General features: G+C 40.9%; 2 protein-coding genes across 5 annotated transcripts in view; one reads left to right on the top strand and one right to left on the bottom strand.

The window, feature by feature from the left end:
- Taf8 (TBP-associated factor 8) overlaps positions 1-1,490 on the bottom strand; it is a 113,015-nt gene extending 111,525 nt beyond the window's left edge. The window contains exon 1 of the mRNA XM_071661480.1: positions 1,261-1,490. Coding sequence (XP_071517581.1) covers positions 1,261-1,417 — 157 coding nt within the window. The 5' untranslated portion in view covers positions 1,418-1,490. The remainder of the gene's footprint in view (positions 1-1,260) is intronic.
- A 12,200-nt stretch (positions 1,491-13,690) lies between these two features.
- Positions 13,691-24,742, top strand: part of Spf45 (splicing factor 45) — a 216,671-nt gene continuing 205,619 nt past the window's right edge. The window contains exons 1-2 of one of the 4 annotated variants that reach the window (XM_071661428.1): positions 13,691-13,824; positions 14,617-14,737. The gene's annotated coding sequence lies outside the window, so the exon portion shown is untranslated. The remainder of the gene's footprint in view (positions 13,825-14,616; positions 14,738-24,742) is intronic. The other 3 variants (XM_071661427.1, XM_071661426.1, XM_071661425.1) reach the window with 3 other exon arrangements.

The following is a 24,742-nucleotide window of genomic DNA, read 5'->3' on the forward strand; positions in this document are numbered from 1 at the left end:
CCCACCAAGTCCAGCTGTGATTGTAACTTGCGGTGTGTGTGTCTGTGTGTGTGTGTGTGTGTGTGTGTGTGTGTGTGTGTAACCCCTAACTAGTGCAGTGGTTTAAACTAGCTTATCTACCCCCCTCACCCCCCTGCATATTCCCCAATAGTCCCACAAGACTCTGAACGAAGAGAGTTGAAGGTGAGAAGCATCTGCCGTGTTGTGTTGTATCTTAAAAGCGTAACAGGCACAAGAATCAGGACCATATTGCTGTAATGCCTTACACACCCAAAAGGGACCAATGTTGGTGATTGTTAATTAGAGAGTTTGGGCAAGGCTGTGGTCAGAGGTCCAAAATAGTCCAAGTTGGTATGGCAGATGGGCCAAGTTGGTAATCTGATATGGTCCAAGTTGGTACAACAGACGGGCCAGGTTGGTCATTCGAAATGGTCTGAATTGGCAATGGGCCGAGTTGGACGCTACATCCATTTAAGATCCCACTCACTACATCACTTCTACACACAGTATGGGTAATTTTTTAGTTTACAGATGCCACCTTTCTAAATAATAAAAATCAACGACATTTTCAGGAATGCATTATTACATAGGTGTAGCACCTATATCTCCACCAATTTCAAGTGAGCAGGGCTCTGAAGTTGAGGTAAATTACTGGGTACAAACACTTACAAATGAATAGTGGGCAGTATAAACAATGAATTCATTGCTCTTTTGATGAAATACGGCAAATAATAAATGAACAGGAGCAATACCTATGACATTTTGACATCATTTTTTTATCCTTTGAAGGATACGAAAGAATTCCATGCACATATCTTTCTTTCCATTTGCAACAAAGAATCCATAAGAGAGAAACTAATATATCAAACCAACAAAAGTGACGTTTATATTTCTGACTTTTCCCTCATAAGGAACTCATCACTGCCACTTTCATAAAATTCCAGTAATCAAAGAACACATGTCCATCATGTAAAGTTTTACAGAATTCCACCCCACAGAAAATTTTGCAAAGTGATGGTGTACATTCCAATTTAATGAACTAAAGCTAGCCTAAGGAATAAGTGTTTCTAGTCTGTGGCTATAAACTTCTGTGGGTCGTAAATTGTAAAAATACCGAACTTTTCCAATATTAGGTTTAATGAAATAAGCTCAAAATATACGGATTCTGTCATTTCCAGTGGTAGCTTCCATAGGTAATGGGACCAACATAATCACTACGACTACCACTGTAAAACTGGACAGGAGCGACACCAAACTTACAGCTTTCCAGCATTTCCGTCATGGTGCCCATTGCTGATTTTTCCGCCGTGTGAAAGCCAGTCTCCTGCAGGATGCCTCCTACTGCTGCAGACAGAGTCTTTCTCCGGGGATTAATAGTGGTCAAGACTTCCACCGTGCCTGCAGGTAACGCAGCCATGCCTCACAAGATCACCTTCCAAACTTCTTGTTCACTGTGACACAAACTACTCCCTCATAGTGACCATTAATATAAATATTTACTCACAAATCTCGTGAAATTGTTATCATTTTTATTATTGTTATTATTACTATTATTATTATTATTATTATTATTATTATTATTATTATTATTATTATTATTATTATTATATCATTATTATTATTTTATTATTATTATCATTTTGCTTTGTCGCTATCTCCCGCGTTACCGAGGTAGCGCAAGGAAACAGACGAAAGAAATGGCCCAACCCACCCCCATACACTTATATATACATAATTGAGGACTACTACCTGCCTCATATGACATGAGGAGGACTACTTCATACCTCATACGATATGAGGAATCACCGAAGACAACCGTCTGCCTCACATGAGGAATCACATAGGACTACTTCCTGCCGCATATAATATGAGGAATAAGTGAGAACTACTACCTGCCTCATATGGCATCACGAATAACTGAGGATTACTTCCTGCCTCATTTAAGATAAGGAATCACTGAGGACTACTCCCTGCCTCATAATATGAGGAATGAAGTCTACTACCGGCATCATATAATATGAGGAATCACTAAGGACTAGTTCCTGTCTCATATATGAGGATTAACTGAGGAATACGTCATGCCTCATATAGTATGAGGAATCAATGAGCACTACTTCATGCCTCATGTAATATGTGAAGTGTATAAGGACTACTACCTGCCTCATATGATATGAGGAATCATCGAGGACTATTTCCCTCATATAACACGAGTAATCACTGAGGACTACTCCCTGCCTCATAGTATGAGGATAAGTGAGGACTACTACCTGCCTCATATGATATGAGGAATCACTGAGAATTACTTCCTGCCTCATATGATATGAGGAATCACTAAGGATTACTTCCTGTCTCATATAACTTGAGGAATCACTGAGGATTACTCCCTGCCTCATATAACGTGACGAATCACAGGATTACTCCCTGTCTCATATAACGTGAGGAATCACTGAGGATTACTTCCTGCCTCATATAACGTGAGGAATCACTGAGGATTACTTCCTGTCTCATATAACGTGAGGAATCACTGAGGATTACTTCCTGCCTCATATAATATGAGGAATCACTGAGGATTACTTCCTGCTTCATATAACGTGAGGAATCACTGAGGATTACTTCCTGCCTCATATAACGTGAGGAATCACTGAGGATTACTTCCTGCCTCATATAACGTGAGGAATCACTGAGGATTACTTCCTGCCTCATATAACGTGAGGAATCACTGAGGATTACTTCCTGCCTCATATAACGTGAGGAATCACTGAGGATTACTTCCTGTCTCATATAACGTGAGGAATCACTGAGGATTACTTCCTGCCTCATATAATATGAGGAATCACTGAGGATTACTTCCTGCTTCATATAACGTGAGGAATCACTGAGGATTACTTCCTGCCTCATATAATATGAGGAATCACTGAGGATTACTTCCTGTCTCATATAACGTGACGAATCACAGGATTACTCCCTGTCTCATATAACGTGAGGAATCACTGAGGATTATTTCCTGCTTCATATAACGTGAGGAATCACTGAGGATTACTTCCTGCCTCATATAATATGAGGAATCACTGAGGATTATTTCCTGCTTCATATAACGTGAGGAATCACTGAGGATTACTTCCTGCCTCATATAATATGAGGAATCACTGAGGATTACTTCCTGTCTCATATAACGTGAGGAATCACTGAGGATTACTTCCTGCCTCATATAATATGAGGAATCACTGAGGATTACTTCCTGTCTCATATAACGTGAGGAATCACTGAGGATTACTTCCTGCCTCATATAATATGAGGAATCACTGAGGATTACTTCCTGTCTCATATAACGTGAGGAATCACTGAGGATTACTTCCTGCCTCATATAATATGAGGAATCACTGAGGATTACTTCCTGTCTCATATAACTTGAGGAATCACTGAGGATTACTCCCTGCCTCATATAACGTGACGAATCACAGGATTACTCCCTGTCTCATATAACGTGAGGAATCACTGAGGATTACTTCCTGCCTCATATAACGTGAGGAATCACTGAGGATTACTTCCTGCCTCATATAATATGAGGAATCACTGAGGATTACTTCCTGTCTCATATAATATGAGGAATCACTGAGGATTACTTCCTGCCTCATATAATATGAGGAATCACTGAGGATTACTTCCTGTCTCATATAACGTGAGGAATCACTGAGGATTACTTCCTGCCTCATATAAATTGAGAATCACTGAGGATACTTCCTGTCTCATATAATGAGGAATCACTGAGGATACTTCCTGCCTCATATAATATGAGGAATCACTGAGGATACTTCCTTCTCATATAACGTGAGGAATCACTGAGGATTACTCTGCCTCAATATATGAGAATCACTGAGGGTATCCTGTCTCATGAATGTGAGGAATCACTGAGGACTTATCCCTGCCTCATATAACTGCGAATCACTAGGATTATCCTGCCTCATGTAAATGAGGAATCATGAGGATATTCCCGCTCATGTAACTGAGGAATCACAAGGATTTTGTGCTCATTATTTATAGAATCAGGGCTATCCAGTCTTAAATATGGAGGAATCACGAAGAACTAATTCGTGTTTCATAACGAAAGGACTCTCTGGAGCATTTATTTCAAGCCTTACAAAAATGTAAATCCACTGAGATTCTTTTTTTTCAATATACGATCGTGGAATTCCACTAGAGGTTAACTCCTGTACTGAGGATTACTTCCTGCCTCATATAATATGAGGTATCACCGAGGACAACTCTCCTCCTCATATGATGTGAGTAATCACTGAGGACTACTTCATGCCTCATATGATATGAGGAATTATTGAGGACTACTTCCTTCTTTATATGATATGAGGAATCAGAAGGTTACATCCCGCCTCATAATATGAGGAATTACTGAGGACTACTCCCTGCCTCATATGATATGAGGAATAACTGAGGACTATTCCTTGCTTTATATAGTTTGAAGAATCACTGAGGACCACTTCATGCCTCATGTAATATGAGGAATCACTGAGGACCACTTCCTGCCTCATATGATATGAAGAATAAAGGAGAACTACTACCTGCCTCATATGATATGAAGAATAAAGGAGAACTACTACCTGCCTCATATGATATAAGGTATCACTGAGGACTACTTCTTCCCTCATATAATATGAGGAATCACTGAGGACTACTTCTTCCCCCCATATAATATGAGGAATCACTGAGAGCTACTTGCTGCCTCATATGAGGAATCACCGAAGATTACTTCCTATTATCATGTAATATGAGGAATAAGTGAGGACTACTACCTGCCTTATATGATGAGGAATCATTCAGAACCACTTCTTGCTTCATATAATATGAGGAATCACTGAAGACTAATTCCTGCATCATATGATATGAGGAATCACTTACTACTATTTCCTGCCTCATAATATGAGGAATCACCGAGGACTACTTTCTACTTTATGTAATATGAGGAATCATTGAGGACAAGTTTCCTCATATAATATGAGGAATCACAGGACAACTTCCTGCCTCATATAACTTGAGAAATCACTGAGGGCTACTTCCTGCCTCATATAATATGAGGAATCACTGAGGAATACTTCCTACATCATATATGAGGAATTACTGAGAACTACTCTGCCGCATACTATATGAGGAATCACTGAGGACTGTATCCTGCCTCATGCAATGTGAGGAATCTCTGAGGACTGTATCCTGCCTCATGCAGTGCAAGGAATCTCTGAGGACTGTATCCTGCCTCATGTAATATGAGGAATCATTGAGGACGAGTTCTGATATCATGTAATATGAGGAATCACCAAGGACTTTTGTGTCTCATGTGAGGTTTTATAGTTTTAGGGGCGTATCCAAGATTTTGGAAAAAGGAGTTGGAGATCACGTAAACAACTAGGATTCGTGTTTACATGGGAAAGGCCTGCTTGGCCATGTCTATTTTTTTTTTTTTCAAGAGTTCGACTTGACAAGAAAATGTAAATCCACTCAGCATTCTTTTTTTTTCTTAAGCTATCACCGATCCCCTGCTGCTGCAATTCTGCCTTCTAGAGTCCCCGTTAACACTGTCGTTTATAGTTTGTTTTTTTTCAAGGTATACCTGAATTTATAAGATATTTGTCTAGACGACTTTTGAAGGTATTTATAGTTTTAGCATTTACTACATGTGACGGTAACTTATTACAATGCTCAACACACTTATAGGAGGAAAAGCTTTGTCCCACGTCTGTACTACATCTTTAAGCTTTGAAATTTATTCCATTGTCCTGTTCATCGTATTTTCTTGTATTTCGAAAAGATGTTCGTGATTTACTTTATCGAACTTGTTTAGAATTTTGAACACTGGTATTAGATATCAGCGAAGTCTAAGTTTTATAAAGAAGACATCCAGTCGTTTTAACCTCTCTTCGTATGGCTCATTTCTAGGGATAGGATCAATTTTGTTGCGCGTCTTTGTACTTGCTTTGATTTTCGCTTTTTATATAGTTTTGGGACCAAAACTAGACTGTATAATCAAGGTGTGGTCTTACTAAAGAAATATAAAGTGTGGGCATTGTTTTTGGTGTCTCGTAATCTGTTCCTGGCTATAAAACCTAACATTTGGTTGCCATTTTTACTTGCCATTTTACTTGCTGCTTGACACTGTTTAGAGTACTTCAGATTGTTGCTAATGGCAACTCCAAGGTCCTTTTCATTTACTTTAGTTAGAGAGTTTCCGAATAGTTTGTAGTCGTAACGTATATTCTTGTCTCCAAAGTGCATAACTTGTCTACATTAAACTTCATTTGCCATCTGTCTGACCACTCTGCTAGTAAGTTATGATATCTGAATCATGTCGCAGTCCCACCTGTTTACAGCTCTACCTCCTAGTCTAGTATCGTCAGTAAATGTGAAGATCTTAGATATGAGACCGAATTCTTGGTCATTAATGTATATTATGAAAAGAACTGGACCTAGGAGCAAGCCCTGTGGCACACCACTCGTTACGTCTAGCCAGTCTGAGGCTTCACTGTGTAATACTACACGTTGCTTTCTCCCAGTAAGCCACTCACTGATCATGTACAGCGTTCTTGTGTGATACTTCATCGAAAACCTTTCGGAAATCTAAATATACCACATAAGACGGTATATTTTCGTTTCAACTCTGATAAAGAACATTAAAAATGCCAGCAAATTCGTCAGGCAGGATCTTCCATAGAGGAAACAGTGTTGGTTGTCCGATTATAATTCTGTGTTCCTCTAGAAAAGCGACAATTTTATTTCGTATTATTTTTTCCATCATTTTACCTAACACTGACGTAAGGCTAACTGGGCACACTTTTTATCTCCTTTTTTATCTATAGGAGTCAATTGGCACCTGACCATCCGTTAAAAATTTGTTGAATGATTTTGTTATGGGGTACATCAGCTGTCTCCTGACCTTTAAAAATCTTGGAGCTAACTTATCTGGGCCGTTGGATTTGTTAGGATTTAATTGATCCAGGTTGTCACGAACCTGCATGTTCGTAGTGTTTTATAGAAAGTTATATGCTTGGGTAAGCCACTTGGTGATCAGGGGAGGGGGCAAGATATTCTTCGGCTAGTCCAGCGACGACATGGGATCTCACACACCTCACGCCAGGTGACCAGATTACCTGTGTATGTTGCAGTCGCAGGCTAATTACCCTTCAGGTCACCTTGCCGAGTGACCCGGAGGTCATGCCTGGAAATGGTCGCCCAGCCATCCTGGTTGCGTCGTCAGAGACGCAGGGCTGGGCCTTTACTAAGTCAGTATGAGAGCTGGACCTTAGCCCTCCAGCCAATCAGGTCGGGATGAGGGCGTGACACTCAGTCTTTTTGAGCAAGTGAGAGTAATTGTGGTCATTCTTCCCGTATCGTAGCCGCCACGGCAGGTCAAGGCGGGGCTGGCTGCTCCCGGTGGCTGCCCCCTCCAGATAAAAGCCCCCTGGCGCCAGCCAGCCTGGCGTCATGAAGGACTGCGCCTACTGCCAGGAGGCGTCAACACGCCCACTGGAACACTACATGCTGGAGTAAGTGACACAAAGTCTCCGTGAAAGTGTCCCTGATTTCAGTGAGGAAGACCACGTACTACCAGCGGCCTCACTATTTCAGAGGATTCAAAGAAACCATATGAGACACCTACTACAGACCATAAGCGAATTCCCACCTCCCAAGTGAGAATAAATCAAGACTAGTAGAAACCAGGGAACGGTCCGCCAACAGACAAAGGCCCGTGTCGGACCAACAGGCCCGAGGCTCTTAACAACAACAACAACAGCCTGGCTGCTGGTTCAGGTGTCTCATGCCCAACAGGTGATGATGTAGGTTTTCAGTGTCTTTGACAAACCCCGTAGCCACCACTGCCTTAGATAGTGAGATGTTATGATGTGTCATGTCGGGTCTGAGTGTAAGAATGTATTATGACTTGTCATAGAATTGCCCAACGAATAAGTGTATCTTGTATCATGTTTCCATCGTCCATCTGTTGAGTGTTAACGTAAGTATTTGTACTCAATGAATGTGTCCTCGTTATCTGTACTCTTTATTTCTTGTATTATATGTAGAATTGAGCCTGGTGTTTGCTTTCATCCCATAACGTTAAGATGGCGTTATCCAGTGTGCGTAACGTTAAGATAGCGTTATCCAGTGTGCGTAACATTAAGATAGCGTTATCCAGTATGCGTAACGTTAAGATAGCGTTATCCAGTGTGCGTAACGTTAAGATAGCGTTATCCAGTATGCGTAGCGTTAAGGTAGCGTTATCCAGTATACGTAACGTTAAGATAGCGTTATCCAGTGTGCGTAACGTTAAGATAGCGTTATCCAGTGTGTGTAACGTTAAGATAGCGTTATCCAGTATGCGTAACGTTAAGATAGCGTTATCCAGTGTGCGTAACGTGAAGATAGCGTTATCCAGTGTGCGTAACGTTAAGATAGCGTTATCCAGTGTGCGTAACGTTAAGATAGCGTTATCCAGTGTGCGTAACGTTAAGATAGCGTTATCCAGTATGCGTAACGTTAAGATAGCGTTATCCAGTGTGCGTAACGTTAAGATAGCGTTATCCAGTGTGCGTAACATTAAGATAGCGTTATCCAGTATGCGTAACGTTAAGATAGCGTTATCCAGTGTGCGTAACGTTAAGATAGCGTTATCCAGTATGCGTAACGTTAAGATAGCGTTATCCAGTGTGCGTAACGTTAAGATAGCGTTATCCAGTATGCGTAACGTTAAGATAGCGTTATCCAGTATGCGTAACGTTAAGATAGCGTTATCCAGTGTGCGTAACGTTAAGATAGCGTTATCCAGTATGCGTAACGTTAAGATAGCGTTATCCAGTGTGCGTAACGTTAAGATAGCGTTATCCAGTGTGCGTAACGTTAAGATAGCGTTATCCAGTGTGCGTAACGTTAAGATAGCGTTATCCAGTGTGCGTAACGTTAAGATAGCGTTATCCAGTGTGCGTAACGTTAAGATAGCGTTATCCAGTGTGCGTAACGTTAAGATAGCGTTATCCAGTATGCGTAGCGTTAAGGTAGCGTTATCCAGTATGCGTAACGTTAAGATAGCGTTATCCAGTGTGCGTAACGTTAAGATAGCGTTATCCAGTGTGCGTAACGTTAAGATAGCGTTATCCAGTGTGCGTAACGTTAAGATAGCGTTATCCAGTGTGCGTAACGTTAAGATAGCGTTATCCAGTGTGCGTAACGTTAAGATAGCGTTATCCAGTGTGCGTAACGTTAAGATAGCGTTATCCAGTATGCGTAACGTTAAGATAGAGTTATCCAGTGTGCGTAACGTTAAGATAGCGTTATCCAGTGTGCGTAACGTTAAGATAGCGTTATCCAGTATGCGTAACGTTAAGATAGCGTTATCCAGTGTGAGTAACGTTAAGATAGCGTTATCCAGTGTGCGTAACATTAAGATAGCGTTATCCAGTGTGCGTAACGTTAAGATAGCGTTATCCAGTATGCGTAACGTTAAGATAGCGTTATCCAGTATGCGTAACGTTAAGATAGCGTTATCCAGTATGCGTGACGTTCAGATAGCGTTATCCAGTGTGCGTAACATTAAGATAGCGTTATCCAGTGTGAGTAACGTTAAGATAGCGTTATCCAGTGTGCGTAACGTTAAGATAGCGTTATCCAGTATGCGTAACGTTAAGATAGCGTTATCCAGTGTGCGTAACGTTAAGATAGCGTTATCCAGTATGCGTAACGTTAAGATAGCGTTATCCAGTGTGCGTAACGTTAAGATAGCGTTATCCAGTGTGCGTAACGTTAAGATAGCGTTATCCAGTGTGCTTAACGTTAAGATAGCGTTATCCAGTGTGCGTAACCAAAAATCTGACGACCCAGCTAGGATAGTAACAAATAAAATTGGCGTCCTTGCCAAGGGTCGTAACAAGGTTAAATTTGAAGTACTTCATAGTTCTTCATGTCTCTAACCTTCATCAGATCCTTGAAACATTTTCATTGGTTGTGGTATTCAAGATGTGTCTTCAATTGTGAATACGAAGTTAAAAAGAATAATTTAGTTTGGTAGCCATTACCTTGTCGTCGGTGTCGTGTTTGTTTCGTAATGGTTCAATTCTTTCTTTTAATGTCTTCCTTTGTCTTATATATTTGAAGGATTTCGTAGGATTATTCTTAACTTTCAAGGAAATTCTTTTTTCTTCGTTGCGTTTACTCTGTCTTGTGATCTTACACTCTCTTTGTATCTTTTATTAATTCCTGGTGATTTTCATGTTTCCATTGATTTGAATTTCTTATATTAGTCCTGTTCTATTCACCCATGATGGTTTTGAAATATTGCAAGTTCTCTTCATAATTCTTGCAGTATGTATATTTCAAGTTTTGTCCAATTGGTACAGCGAATTTCATGTCTAATGTTTTCAGAATTTGGTCGCCTGTAATCTGGGATCAAGGGATTGTCATTTATTTCATAATCTAAATTTATCTCTGATCTAATCCAACTGTGATCGCTATTTGACAAACTCTCGCCTACTTCGCAAGAGTTGATTAAGTTGGTGAGGACAAGATCAAGAATGTTTTGACCTCTGGTGGGTTTCTTATCAAGTGTTGTACAATAGTGTCTTCAATCAGTTCCATGAGTCTCGTTCCCTCTCGGTCACCTGTTAACGTGTTCCACTTTAGGTTTGGACTGTTGAATTCTCCTGCTATTATAACCTATTTACTGTTCACTATAGTTTTGATTTCATTGTACAGCATCTTACCATCATCTTTTTGCTTAGGAAGCCTATGAATAACACCGAGATCTCGTTTTCTTTAGAACCTGTGGGTAATGTCAATAGAAAGAGTCTAAAGTGTGTGGGTGTCTACTTTGCTTATCTTTATACCATAAATGTCCGGTTTTTCAGTAACTGCATCTAAGTTCATCACGTTTCGTAATAATGCTCCGGACATTTGTGCATAGTAAACTTATTTTCTGGTCTGAATTTGCCTCTTTTCCAGTCGGTATGTGTGTGTGTGTGTGTGTGTGTGTGTGTGTGTGTGTGTATCATCAGTGTTAATGTGTGTGTGTGCAGGAGCGAGAGAGACACGGTTCTCCATGTGTGTTGGGTTCGTCAGTTTACTCTGGCCCTCCCCGCACTGACGCTACCAACCTTGGTCTTACAAGTTACCTGAGTGTTGACCTGTACCTGTGCTGACCCGCCACCTATACTGTCACACTTGTACCCCCTCAACTGACCCTATTTGACCTTTCTTTGCCCATTCCTCTGTCTGTGAGGTCACCGCTGCTAGCCGAGGATTCCTATCGCCAAGGTGCCATCCATCCTCTCTACCTTGTCCCCCAAAGGGCCCGTTCCCAATGACTCCCCCCCCCCCCACCGACCGATCCCCCCTCACTCTAAGCCACTCCTAGTTCCGTTGTTAGCTCGACCCTGATTTGCTCTCCTGAGTAGCTTATCTCTATCGGAAAAAAGGCCTAAAATGTTCTTATCCACTACTCAGGCAAGGCGGGCTTTCCTTATTCATTTAAGTGAAGACCATTCCTAGCGGACAGAGATCTATCATGACTAAGATGGTACCACAAGTCTATACTAAACACACTATCCTCCTCCCTACACACAGGTTTGGCTCCTGTTTCTCCCCAGCAATGTACTGAGGTGACAGGAAACCACGTCATACCGTGGCAGCAATCCCGATAATGTACTATAGTAATTTTAGTTATGATAAAATTGAAATGTAATTAATTACAGAAATGTAATTGCAGTTGATAGTAAGATTTAAGTAATGACTTGTAATTGTAATTAATTACGTGATCAGGTAATTGTAATTCAATTGTAATTGTGAAAGCGGAGGAAAGTGGTGCTGGTAACATGGAAATGCAAAGGCGTGTAAGCGGGACGTTTAAAGTACAGCTGGTAGCGTAGTGGTACTCGCTAACCTCACTTTTTTTTTTTTTTAATCATTGACGGTTTGTGTCTACCCTACTGATTCCTTGACCCCATCAAAACAAGGATTATAACAAAAAAAAAAATTATACAACCTCAAGAACCCTACAGAGGTGAACAATACAATTGATCTTGTGTGCTAGACAGATCAGAGGAGGAAGACAACCATGCCAGTGGAGATGTCTGTCTTAAAAGACTTTGTCATTGTCCTCGAACCTTTACACAAGGCCATGCAAATTGTGGGGGCGGGGCAGAAGGTGACCATATCTGCTACTGGACCAGTGATTCCAGGACTTAAACACTCACTGGAAAATCTAATTCATAATCATAACATCCAATTACAGTGAACAACTGGCTCAAGTTCTATTGGACTCTGTGAAGAAAGGGTTGGATCCATACATGGAAATGAGAGATGTTCAAGTAGCGTTTTCTTTTAGATCCTAGGCTCAAACTGGACTGGCGTCCATTACAAGAGCGAAAGAACCAAGTGCTGGTATATGTCAAGGAAATGCTTGAAGAACTGGAGGTAGTTCAGGAGGGGTCCACATCAACAAAGTAACAAGGATGACCCAGCACAAGGTTCACCTGAATCATAAAGACCCAGACTTTTCCCCTTTATACCAAAAATGTTCAACGAAATTCCAAAATCCATAGTGATCAAAGGGAAGCAGAGGGTCAGTGAGTCTTGCGTTGTAGCAATATGATGTAGAGGAGGGAACTCGGTCGTTATCAAGTGATCCAAAGTTGTGATGGAGATGTGTCCCAAACTTGGCATCCACTGAAGAACCTTACAAGAGACCAGGTGACCGGCTGTACATCTCCTCCATCATGGATAGTTTTCAGCAATGACAGATTTTTTCCTTCATTGCTAACAGAGCTCAACTTTCTGTTCACTATTAATGATAAAGTGCTATAGTGAATTGTGTGAATAACTAACAGCAGCTTTTTTTAGTTACCATCTGCTGCAACTTCTACTAAAATGAAATCATTGTTTTCAAAATAGTTTGTGACACTTCTTGTTTACAAGTGAAAAATAACTTTACAATGGAAAGTTGGTGATTTAAGAAATTATATTTTTCCAAATTTGGGAAATTGCAATGATAACTGATCTTGTTTTGTGGTAATTCTAATAGTAATGTAGTTGCTACTCACAAATGTATTTATAATTATAATTGTAACTTAAAAGGATGGAAAGTATGTGTAATTGTAATTTGATTTCTAAAGCGTAATTGCTCCAACCCTGGACCTAACTACGCCATTGGCTGCCACCCAAATGTACACCAAGTCTCCGTTCTTGGAGGCGACATCTGCAAAGATAACGATATTAACCTTTCATTTCATATCAACTATCCAGTTAAAATGTCAGGTTAGAACTAAGCTTAATCAAGGTCCAGGGAAACCATTCCTTGAAAGTAATGGTCTCATTGTCGGTGAAGAATATCCATCTTGTCACTTTGTCAACTATAATGGCATCAATCACTCAATTTCATTTTCAAAATCTCAACAAATTCTAAGATAAGATCTAAAACAGAAAACTTTCAGCAATCATATTCACTAACCGTTGAACTTAAAAAGTTACTTTTGTTTGATGGATATGAAACAAAGCTACGTTGTATATCACAAATTCCTCTGAATACTATATTCCCAATATTCTTATAGGCCTATCCATATATAAAACAAACTATTTATTGATATGTTAGTAATAATGATCCTATTCTTGTACCGGGATCATCGTTATATATAGGATGGCTGAAGGAGGTATATTAGACTAATGACCCCTCACGTAAATACACAGTATGAGCAAGACTAGCAATCACTCAGGTTTTGGTGGAACTATTCTTTAAACTGCCTCGAAACTTTGACAGCTTTATGGAATTATATTAGAATTTCCGTAAGTGTTATTTTATCAGCAAGGAGTCACTGTAAGTAGATATTGTGGGTACTGAATGAATATTTTGCTGGGATAATATCGTGCGGCCAGTGAATTTTGGTTGCATAGCACTTTAGGAGATATGATTCAGTCAGTCTAAAAGTATAAATAGGTAATATTTAGTCGTGCCGCCATGTTAACTGTTTATTAGGTAAGATTTTACTTAGTGGAAGGGCGTTTTCTACATAATAGAATTTAACGAAATTGGCTCTAATTCAGGTGTAACTCTAGCTCCACCAATACAAGGTTCTCGTGAAATGAATAGGTCTTCGAAGTAAAGGGGAATACTAGAGTAAATGCACTAAAATCAAATAGCTGAGAATATGATTAATGCATTAGTAATATTTTTCTCCAATTTTAGCATAAAGTGAATTAACCATCCAGTTTTAGCAAAAAAGTAAGTAAACAAGAGAGGCAGTTGTGACGTTCCTATGTCATTTTCTAATGTCATCACTTTAGAGGCAAGGAAATAAGAATTGGGGCCAAACTGTGGATGTCTGAAGAAAAACGTTGACTTTTTGGCACTTGCTTGGATGCTTGAGGGCTTTATTTGGTTCTTATATCAACATGTAGATCGATTGAAGTTTTGATGCAAGAAGACCTGTAAATATTGCCAACCATCTTAATATTTGACTGACTGAATCGTAGATTGCAGATATGTTGGGTGAATTCAGATGTCTATGTAGATTTATGAATGGAATTAATGCCAATGAGATCTTTCCCACACAAGTTATAATTTGTGCATCTTTCCAGACAACTGAACTCACTGTTTACCTTCCACACCAAACAGATCGTGGTGTAGATAAGTGGCGTATGTACTTGGATAACGAAATTTCACAAAGGAACTGACAAGGCAACAGATTTGATTAAATAAGTAGGTTTCTTTTGCATGGCATTATTATTTTTTTTCATTATACCTAATTGCTGTTTTCCTACGTCAGCGAGGTAGCACCAGGAAACAGATGAAGACTGGCCCATCCACTCATATCATTATTTTTATTATTATTATTATTATTATTATTATTATTATTATTGGTATTATCATTATTGTTATACTTAACCGCCATCTCCTGCGGTAGTGACGTAGAGCAAGGAAACAGATGAAGAATGGCCCAACCCACCTGCATACACATGTATATACATAAACGCCCACACATGCACCTATGCATATATATACATTTCACCGTATACATACACAGACATATACATATATACACATGTACATATCTGTACTTGCTGCTTTCATCCATTCCTATTATTGGTATCATCATTATTGTTATACTTAACCGCCATCTCCTGCGGTAGTGAGGTAGAGCAAGGAAACAGACGAAGAATGGCCCAACCCACCTGCATACACATGTATATACATAAACGCCCACACACGCACCTATGCATATATATACATTTCACCGTATACATACACAGACATATACATATATACACATGTACATATCTGTACTTGCTGCTTTCATCCATTCCTATCACCCCTTTCCACATCCAGGACCCATAGACCTTTCCATGGTTTACCCCAGACACTTCACATGCCCTGCTTCAGTCCATTGACAGCACGTTGATCCCTGTATACCACATCGTTCCAGTTCACTCTGTTCCTTGCATGCCTTTCACTCTCCTGTATGTTCAGGCCCCGATTGCTCACAATCTTTTTCACTCCATCCTTCCACCTCCAATTTGGTCTCCTTCTTCTCCTTAACCTCCACCTCTGACACATATATCCCTTTGTCAATCTTTCCTCCTTCATTCTTTCCCTATGTCCAAACCATTTCAATACACCCTTTTCTGCTCTCAACCACCCTGTTGTTATTTTCATACATCTATCTTCCCCTTACATTACGTACTCAATCAAACCACTCACACAACAAACATTTAATTTCTCAAACATTTAATTTCCAACACGTCCACCCTCCTCTATACAACCCAATCTATAGCCCATGCCTCACAACCATACAACATTGTTGGAACTACTACTCTTTCAAACATACCCATTTTTGCTCTCCGAGATAACATTCTCTCCTTCCTCACTTTCTTCACCTATTTCAGAATCTTCACCCCCTCCCCCTCCCTTTGACCCACTTCCGCTTCCATGGTTCCATTCACTGCTAAGTCCACTCCCAGATGTGTAAAACACTTCACTTCCTCCAGTTTTTCTCCATTCAAACTTACTTTCCAATTAACCTGTCCCTCAATCCTACTGAACCTAATAACCTTGCTCTTACTCTCCTTTACTCTCAACTTTCTCCTTTCACTCACTATTCTAAACTATATTTTTTTTACTATCATACTTAATCACTGTTTCCTACGTCAGTGAGGTAGCGCAAAGAAACAGATGAAGATGGCGCAACCACACACACACACACACACACACACACACACACACACACACACACACACACACACACATCTATATATATATATATATATATATATATATATATATATATATATATAGCATTTATGGATCTGGAGAAGGCATATGATAGAGTTGATAGAGATGCTCTGTGGAAGGTATTAAGAATATATGGTGTGGGAGGCAAGTTGTTAGAAGCAGTGAAAAGTTTTTATCGAGGATGTAAGGCATGTGTACGTGTAGGAAGAGAGGAAAGTGATTGGTTCTCAGTGAATGTAGGTTTGCGGCAGGGGTGTGTGATGTCTCCATGGTTGTTTAATTTGTTTATGGATGGGGTTGTTAGGGAGGTAAATGCAAGAGTCCTGGAAAGAGGGGCAAGTATGAAGTCTGTTGGGGTTGAGAGAGCTTGGGAAGTGAGTCAGTTGTTGTTCGCTGATGATACAGCGCTGGTGGCTGATTCATGTGAGAAACTGCAGAAGCTGGTGACTGAGTTTGGTAAAGTGTGTGGAAGAAGAAAGTTAAGAGTAAATGTGAATAAGAGCAAGGTTATTAGGTACAGTAGGGTTGAGGGTCAAGTCAATTGGGAGGTGAGTTTGAATGGAGAAAAACTGGAGGAAGTGAAGTGTTTTAGATATCTGGGAGTGGATCTGTCAGCGGATGGAACCATGGAAGCGGAAGTGGATCATAGGGTGGGGGAGGGGGCGAAAATTTTGGGAGCCTTGAAAAATGTGTGGAAGTCGAGAACATTATCTCGGAAAGCAAAAATGGGTATGTTTGAAGGAATAGTGGTTCCAACAATGTTGTATGGTTGCGAGGCGTGGGCTATGGATAGAGTTGTGCGTAGGAGGATGGATGTGCTGGAAATGAGATGTTTGAGGACAATGTGTGGTGTGAGGTGGTTTGATCGAGTAAGTAACGTAAGGGTAAGAGAGATGTGTGGAAATAAAAAGAGCGTGGTTGAGAGAGCAGAAGAGGGTGTTTTGAAATGGTTTGGGCACATGGAGAGAATGAGTGAGGAAAGATTGACCAAGAGGATATATGTGTCGGAGGTGGAGGGAACGAGGAGAAGAGGGAGACCAAATTGGAGGTGGAAAGATGGAGTGAAAAAGATTTTGTGTGATCGGGGCCTGAACATGCAGGAGGGTGAAAGGAGGGCAAGGAATAGAGTGAATTGGAGCGATGTGGTATACAGGGGTTGACGTGCTGTCAGTGGATTGAATCAAGGCATGTGAAGCGTCTGGGGTAAACCATGGAAAGCTGTGTAGGTATGTATATTTGCGTGTGTGGACGTGTGTATGTACGTGTGTATGGGGGTTGGGCCATTTCTTTCGTCTGTTTCCTCGCGCTACCTCGCAAACGCGGGAGACAGCGACAAAGTATAAAAAAAAAAAAAAAAAAAAAAAAAATATATATATATATATATATATATATATATATATATATATTTTTTTTTTTTTTTTTTTCAAACTATTCACCATTTCCCGCGTTAGCGAGGTAGCGTTAAGAACAGAGAACTGGGCCTTTGAGGGAATATCCTCACCTGGCCCCTTCTCTGTTCCTTCTTTTGGAAAAAAAAAAATGAGAGGAGAGGATTTCCAGCCCCCCGCTCCCTCCCCTTTTAGTTGCCTTCTACAACACGCAGGGAATACGTGGGAAGTATTCTTTCTCCCCTATCCCCAGGGATAATATATATATATATATATATATATATATATATATATATATATATATATTTTTTTTTTTTGCTTTGTCGCTGTCTCCCGCGTTTGCGAGGTAGCGCAAGGAAACAGACGAAAGAAATGGCCCAACCCACCCCCATACACATGTATATACATACGTCCACACACGCAAATATACATACCTACACAGCTTTCCATGGTTTACCCCAGATGCTTCACATGCCTTGATTCAATCCACTGACAGCACGTCAACCCCGGTATACCACATCGCTCCAATTCACTCTATTCCCTCGGAGGTGGAGGGAACGAGGAGAAGAGGGAGACCAAATTGGAGGTGGAAAGATGGAGTGAAAAAGATTTTGTGTGATCGGGGCCTGAACATGCAGGAGGGTGAAAGGAGGGCAAGGAATAGAGTGAATTGGAGCGATGTGGTATACCGGGGTTGACGTGCTGTCAGTGGATTGAATCAAGGTATGTGAAGCGTCTGGGGTAAACCATGGAAAGCTGTGTAGATATGTATATTTGCGAGTGTGGACGTATGTATATACATGTGTATGGGGGGGGTTGGGCCATTTCTTTCGTCTGTTTCCTTGCGCTACCTCGCAAACACGGGAGACAGCGCCAAAGTATAAAAAAAAAAAAAAAAAAAAATATGTATGTATATATATATACTCTGTTTCCCATTTTAGAAAGTTAAAAAAATATACAAGGAGGAGAGGATTTCTGGCCCCCCGCTCCCGTCCCCTCTAGTTGCTTTCTACGACACGCGAGGAATGCGTGGGAAGTATTCTTTCACCCCTATCCCCAGGGATAATATACATACATATATACACACACACACACACACTCACACACACACACACACACACACACACACACACGCACATATACACACACACACACATACATATATATACATATGAAAAATGTAAGAAACAATTTAGAAAACTGAAATAAGAATTATTATTCTGAATAAGAATTATTATTCTCTTTTTTCCTCCTGCAAGGCAGCAGGTTTAGATGGTATTGCAGTGGAATTTATTAAAAAAGGGGGTGACTGTATTGTTGACTGGTTGGTAAGGTTATTTAATGTATGTATGACTCATGATGAGGTGCCTGAGGATTGGCGGAATGCGTGCATAGTGCCATTGTACAAAGGCAAAGGGGATAAGAGTGAGTGCTCAAATTACAGAGGTATAAGTTTGTTGAGTATTCCTGGTAAATTATATGGGAAGGTATTGATTGAGAGGGTGAAGGCATGTACAGAACATCAGATTGGGGAAGAGCAGTGTGGTTTCAGAAGTGGTAGAGGATGTGTGGATCAGGTGTTTGCTTTGAAGAATGTATGTGAGAAATACTTAGAAAAGCAAATGGATTTGTATGTAGCATCTATGGATCTGGAGAAGGCATATGATAGAGTTGATAGAGATGCTCTGTCGAAGGTACTAAGAATATATGGTGTGGGAGGCAAGTTGTTAGAAGCAGTGAAAAGTTTTTATCGAGGATGTAAGGCATGTGTACGTATAGGAAGAGAGGAAAGTGATTGGTTCTCAGTGAATGTAGGTTTGCGGCAGGGGTGTGTGATGTCTCCATGGTTGTTTAATTTGTTTATGGATGGGGTTGTTAGGGAGGTGAATGCAAGAGTTTTGGAAAGAGGGGCAAGTATGAAGTCTGTTGGGGATGAGAGAGCTTGGGAAGTGAGTCAGTTGTTGTTCGCTGATGATACAGCGCTGGTGGCTGATTCATGTGAGAAACTGCAGAAGCTGGTGACTGAGTTTGGTAAAGTGTGTGGAAGAAGAAAGTTAAGAGTAAATGTGAATAAGAGCAAGGTTATTAGGTACAGTAGGGTTGAGGGTCAAGTCAATTGGGAGGTGAGTTTGAATGGAGAAAAACTGGAGGATGTGAAGTGTTTTAGATATCTGGGAGTGGATCTGGCAGCGGATGGAACCATGGAAGCGGAAGTGGATCATAGGGTGGGGGAGGGGGCGAAAATTCTGGGGGCCTTGAAGAATGTGTGGAAGTCGAGAACATTATCTCGGAAAGCAAAAATGGGTATGTTTGAAGGAATAGTGGTTCCAACAATGTTGTATGGTTGCGAGGCGTGGGCTACGGATAGAGTTGTGCGCAGGAGGATGGATGTGCTGGAAATGAGATGTTTGAGGACAATGTGTGGTGTGAGGTGGTTTGATCGAGTGAGTAACGTAAGGGTAAGAGAGATGTGTGGAAATAAAAAGAGCGTGGTTGAGAGAGCAGAAGAGGGTGTTTTGAAGTGGTTTGGGCACATGGAGAGGATGAGTGAGGAAAGATTGACCAAGAGGATATATGTGTCGGAGGTGGAGGGAACGAGGAGAAGAGGGAGACCAAATTGGAGGTGGAAAGATGGAGTGAAAAAGATTTTGTGTGATCGGGGCCTGAACATGCAGGAGGGTGAAAGGAGGGCAAGGAATAGAGTGAATTGGATCGATGTGGTATACCGGGGTTGACGTGCTGTCAGTGGATTGAATCAAGGCATGTGAAGCGTCTGGGGTGAACCATGGAAAGCTGTGTAGGTATGTATATTTGCGTGTGTGGACGTATGTATATACATGTGTATGGGGGTGGGTTGGGCCATTTCTTTCGTCTGTTTCCTTGCGCTACCTCGCAAACGCGGGAGACAGTGACAAAGCAAAATAAGAAAAAATATATATATATATATATATATATATATATATTTTTTTTTTTTTTTTTTTTTTTTTTTTTTATACTTTGTCGCTGTCTCCCGCGTCTGCGAGGTAGCGCAAGGAAACAGACGAAAGAAATGGCCCCCCCCCCCCCCACACACACACACATGTACATACACATGTCCACACACGCGTATACACACCTACACAGCTTTCCATGGTCCACCCCAGACGCCTCACATGCCCTGATTCACTCCACTGACAGCACGTCAACCCCTGTATACCACATCGCTCCAATTCACTCTATTCCTTGCCCTCCTTACACCCTCCTGCATGTTCAGGCCCCGATCACACAAAATCTTTTTCACTCCATCTTTCCACCTCCAATTTGGTCTCCCTCTTCTCCTCGTTCCCTCCACCTCCGACACATATATCCTCTTGGTCAATCTTTCCTCACTCATTCTCTCCATGTGCCCAAACCATTTCAAAACACCCTCTTCTGCTCTCTCAACCACGCTCTTTTTATTTCCACACATCTCTCTTACCCTTACGTTACTTACTCGATCAAACCACCTCACACCACACATTGTCCTCAAACATCTCATTTCCAGCACATCCATCCTCCTGCGCACAACTCTATCCATAGCCCACGCCTCGCAACCATACAACATTGTTGGAACCACTATTCCTTCAAACATACCCATTTTTGCTTTCCGAGATAATGTTCTCGACTTCCACACATTTTTCAAGGCTCCCAAAATTTTCGCCCCCTCCCCCACCCTATGATCCACTTCCGCTTCCATGGTTCCATCCGCTGACAGATCCACTCCCAGATATCTAAAACACTTCACTTCCTCCAGTTTTTCTCCATTCAAACTTACCTCCCAATTGACTTGACCCTCAACCCTACTGTACCTAATAACCTTGCTCTTATTCACATTTACTCTTAACTTTCTTCTTCCACACACTTTACCAAACTCAGTCACCAGCTTCTGCAGTTTCTCACATGAATCAGCCACCAGCGCTGTATCATCAGCGAACAACAACTGACTCACTTCCCAGGCTCTCTCATCCCCAACAGACTTCATACTTGCCCCTCTTTCCAGGACTCTTGCATTCACCTCCCTAACAACCCCATCCATAAACAAATTAAACAACCATGGAGACATCACACACCCCTGCCGCAAACCTACATTCACTGAGAACCAATCACTTTCCTCTCTTCCTACACGTACACATGCCTTACATCCTCGATAAAAACTTTTCACTGCTTCTAACAACTTGCCTCCCACACCATATATTCTTAATACCTTCCACAGAGCATCTCTATCAACTCTATCATATGCCTTCTCCAGATCCATAAATGCTACATACAAATCCATTTGCTTTTCTAAGTATTTCTAACATACATTCTTCAAAGCAAACACCTGATCCACACATCCTCTACCACTTCTGAAACCGCACTGCTCTTCCCCAATCTGATGCTCTGTACATGCCTTCACCCTCTCAATCAATACCCTCCCATATAATTTACCAGGAATACTCAACAAACTTATACCTCTGTAATTTGAGCACTCACTCTTATCCCCTTTGCCTTTGTACAATGGCACTATGCACGCATTCCGCCAATCCTCAGGCACCTCACCATGAGTCATACATACATTAAATAACCTTACCAACCAGTCAACAATACAGTCACCCCCTTTTTTAATAAATTCCACTGCAATACCATCCAAACCTGCTGCCTTGCCGGCTTTCATCTTCCGCAAAGCTTTTACTACCTCTTCTCTGTTTACCAAATCATTTTCCCTAACCCTCTCACTTTGCACACCACCTCGACCAAAACACCCTATATCTGCCACTCTGTCATCAGACACATTCAACAAACCTTCAAAATACTCATTCCATCTCCTTCTCACATCACCACTACTTGTTATCACCTCCCCATTTACGCCCTTCACTGAAGTTCCCATTTGCTCCCTTGTCTTACGCACCCTATTTACCTCCTTCCAGAACATCTTTTTATTCTCCCTAAAATTTACTGATAGTCTCTCACCCCAACTCTCATTTGCCCTTTTTTTCACCTCTTGCACCTTTCTCTTGACCTCCTGTCTCTTTCTTTTATACTTCTCCCACTCAATTGCATTTTTTCCCTGCAAAAATCGTCCAAATGCCTCTCTCTTCTCTTTCACTAATACTCTTACTTCCTCATCCCACCACTCACTACCCTTTCTAAACAGCCCACCTCCCACTCTTCTCATGCCACAAGCATCTTTTGCGCAATCCATCACTGATTCCCTAAATACATCCCATTCCTCCCCCACTCCCCTTACTTCCATTGTTCTCACCTTTTTCCATTCTGTACACAGTCTCTCCTGGTACTTCCCCACACAGGTCTCCTTCCCAAGCTCACTTATTCTCACCACCTTCTTCACCCCAACATTCACTCCTCTTTTCTGAAAACCCATACTAATCTTCACCTTAGCCTCCACAAGATAATGATCAGACAACCCTCCAGTTGCACCTCTCAGCACATTAACATCCAAAAGTCTCTCTTTCGCACGCCTGTCAATTAACACGTAATCCAATAACGCTCTCTGGCCATCTCTCCTACTTACATAAGTATACTTATGTATATCTCGCTTTTTAAACCAGGTATTCCCAATCATCAGTCCTTTTTCAGCACATAAATCTACAAGCTCTTCACCATTTCCATTTACAACACTGAACACCCCATGCATACCAATTATTCCCTCAACTGCCACATTACTCACCTTTGCATTCAAATCACCCATCACTATAACCCGGTCTCGTGCATCAAAACCGCTAACACACTCATTCAGCTGCTCCCAAAACACTTGCCTCTCATGATCTTTCTTCTCATGCCCAGGTGCATATGCACCAATGATCACCCACCTCTCTCCATCAACTTTCAATTTTACCCATATTAATCGAGAATTTACTTTCTTACATTCTATCACATACTCCCACAACTCCTGTTTAAGGAGTATTGCTACTCCTTCCCTTGCTCTTGTCCTCTCACTAACCCCTGACTTCACTCCCCAGACATTTCCAAACCACTCTTCCCCTTTACCCTTGAGCTTCGTTTCACTCAGAGCCAAAACATCCAGGTTCCTTTCCTCAAACATACTACCTATCTCTCCTTTTTTCACATCTTGGTTACATCCACACACATTTAGGCACCCCACTCTGAGCCTTCGAGGAGGATGATCACTCCCCGCGTGACTCCTTCTTCTGTTTCCCATTTTAGAAAGTTAATACAAGGAGGGGAGGATTTCCGGCCCCCCCGCTCCCGTCCCCTCTAGTCGCTTTCTACGACACGCGAGGAATACGTGGGAAGTATTCTTTCACCCCTATCCCCAGGGATAATATACATATATATATACATATACACACACACACACATACACACACATACGCACATACCCACACACACACACACATACATATATATACATATGAAAAATGTAAGAAACAATTTAGAAACAAATTAATATATATATATATATATATTAATAAAAATATTAATAAAAATAAATATATATATATATATATATATATATATATATATATATATATATATATATATATATATTATCCCTTGGGATAGGGGAGAAAGAATACTTCCCACGTATTCCCTGCGTGTCGTAGAAGGCGACTGAAAGGGGAGGGAGCGGGGGGCTGGAAATCCTCCCCTCTCGTTTTTTTTTTAATTTTCCAAAAGAAGGAACAGAGAATTGGGCCAGGTGAGGGTATTCCCTCAAGGCCCAGTCCTCTGTTCTTAACGCTACCTCGCTAATGCGGGAAATGGCGAATATTTTGAAAGAAGAAAAGAATATATATATATATATATATATATATATATATATATATATATATATATATATATATATATATATATATATATATGTTTGAGGAAAGGAACCTGGTTGTTTTGGCTCTGAGTGAAACGAAGCTCAAGGGTAAAGGGGAAGAGTGGTTTGGGAGTAAAGTCAGGGGTTAGTGAGAGGACAAGAGCAAGGGATGGAGTAGCAGTACTCCTGAAACAGGAGTTGTGGAAGTATGTGATAGAATGTAAGAAAGTAAATTCTCGATTAATATGGGTAAAACTGAAAGTTGATGGAGAGAGATGGGTGATTATTGGTGCATATGCA

This window comes from Panulirus ornatus, chromosome 73 (genome assembly GCF_036320965.1).
Source record: "Panulirus ornatus isolate Po-2019 chromosome 73, ASM3632096v1, whole genome shotgun sequence".
Classification (NCBI taxonomy): Eukaryota; Metazoa; Arthropoda; class Malacostraca; order Decapoda; family Palinuridae; genus Panulirus; species Panulirus ornatus.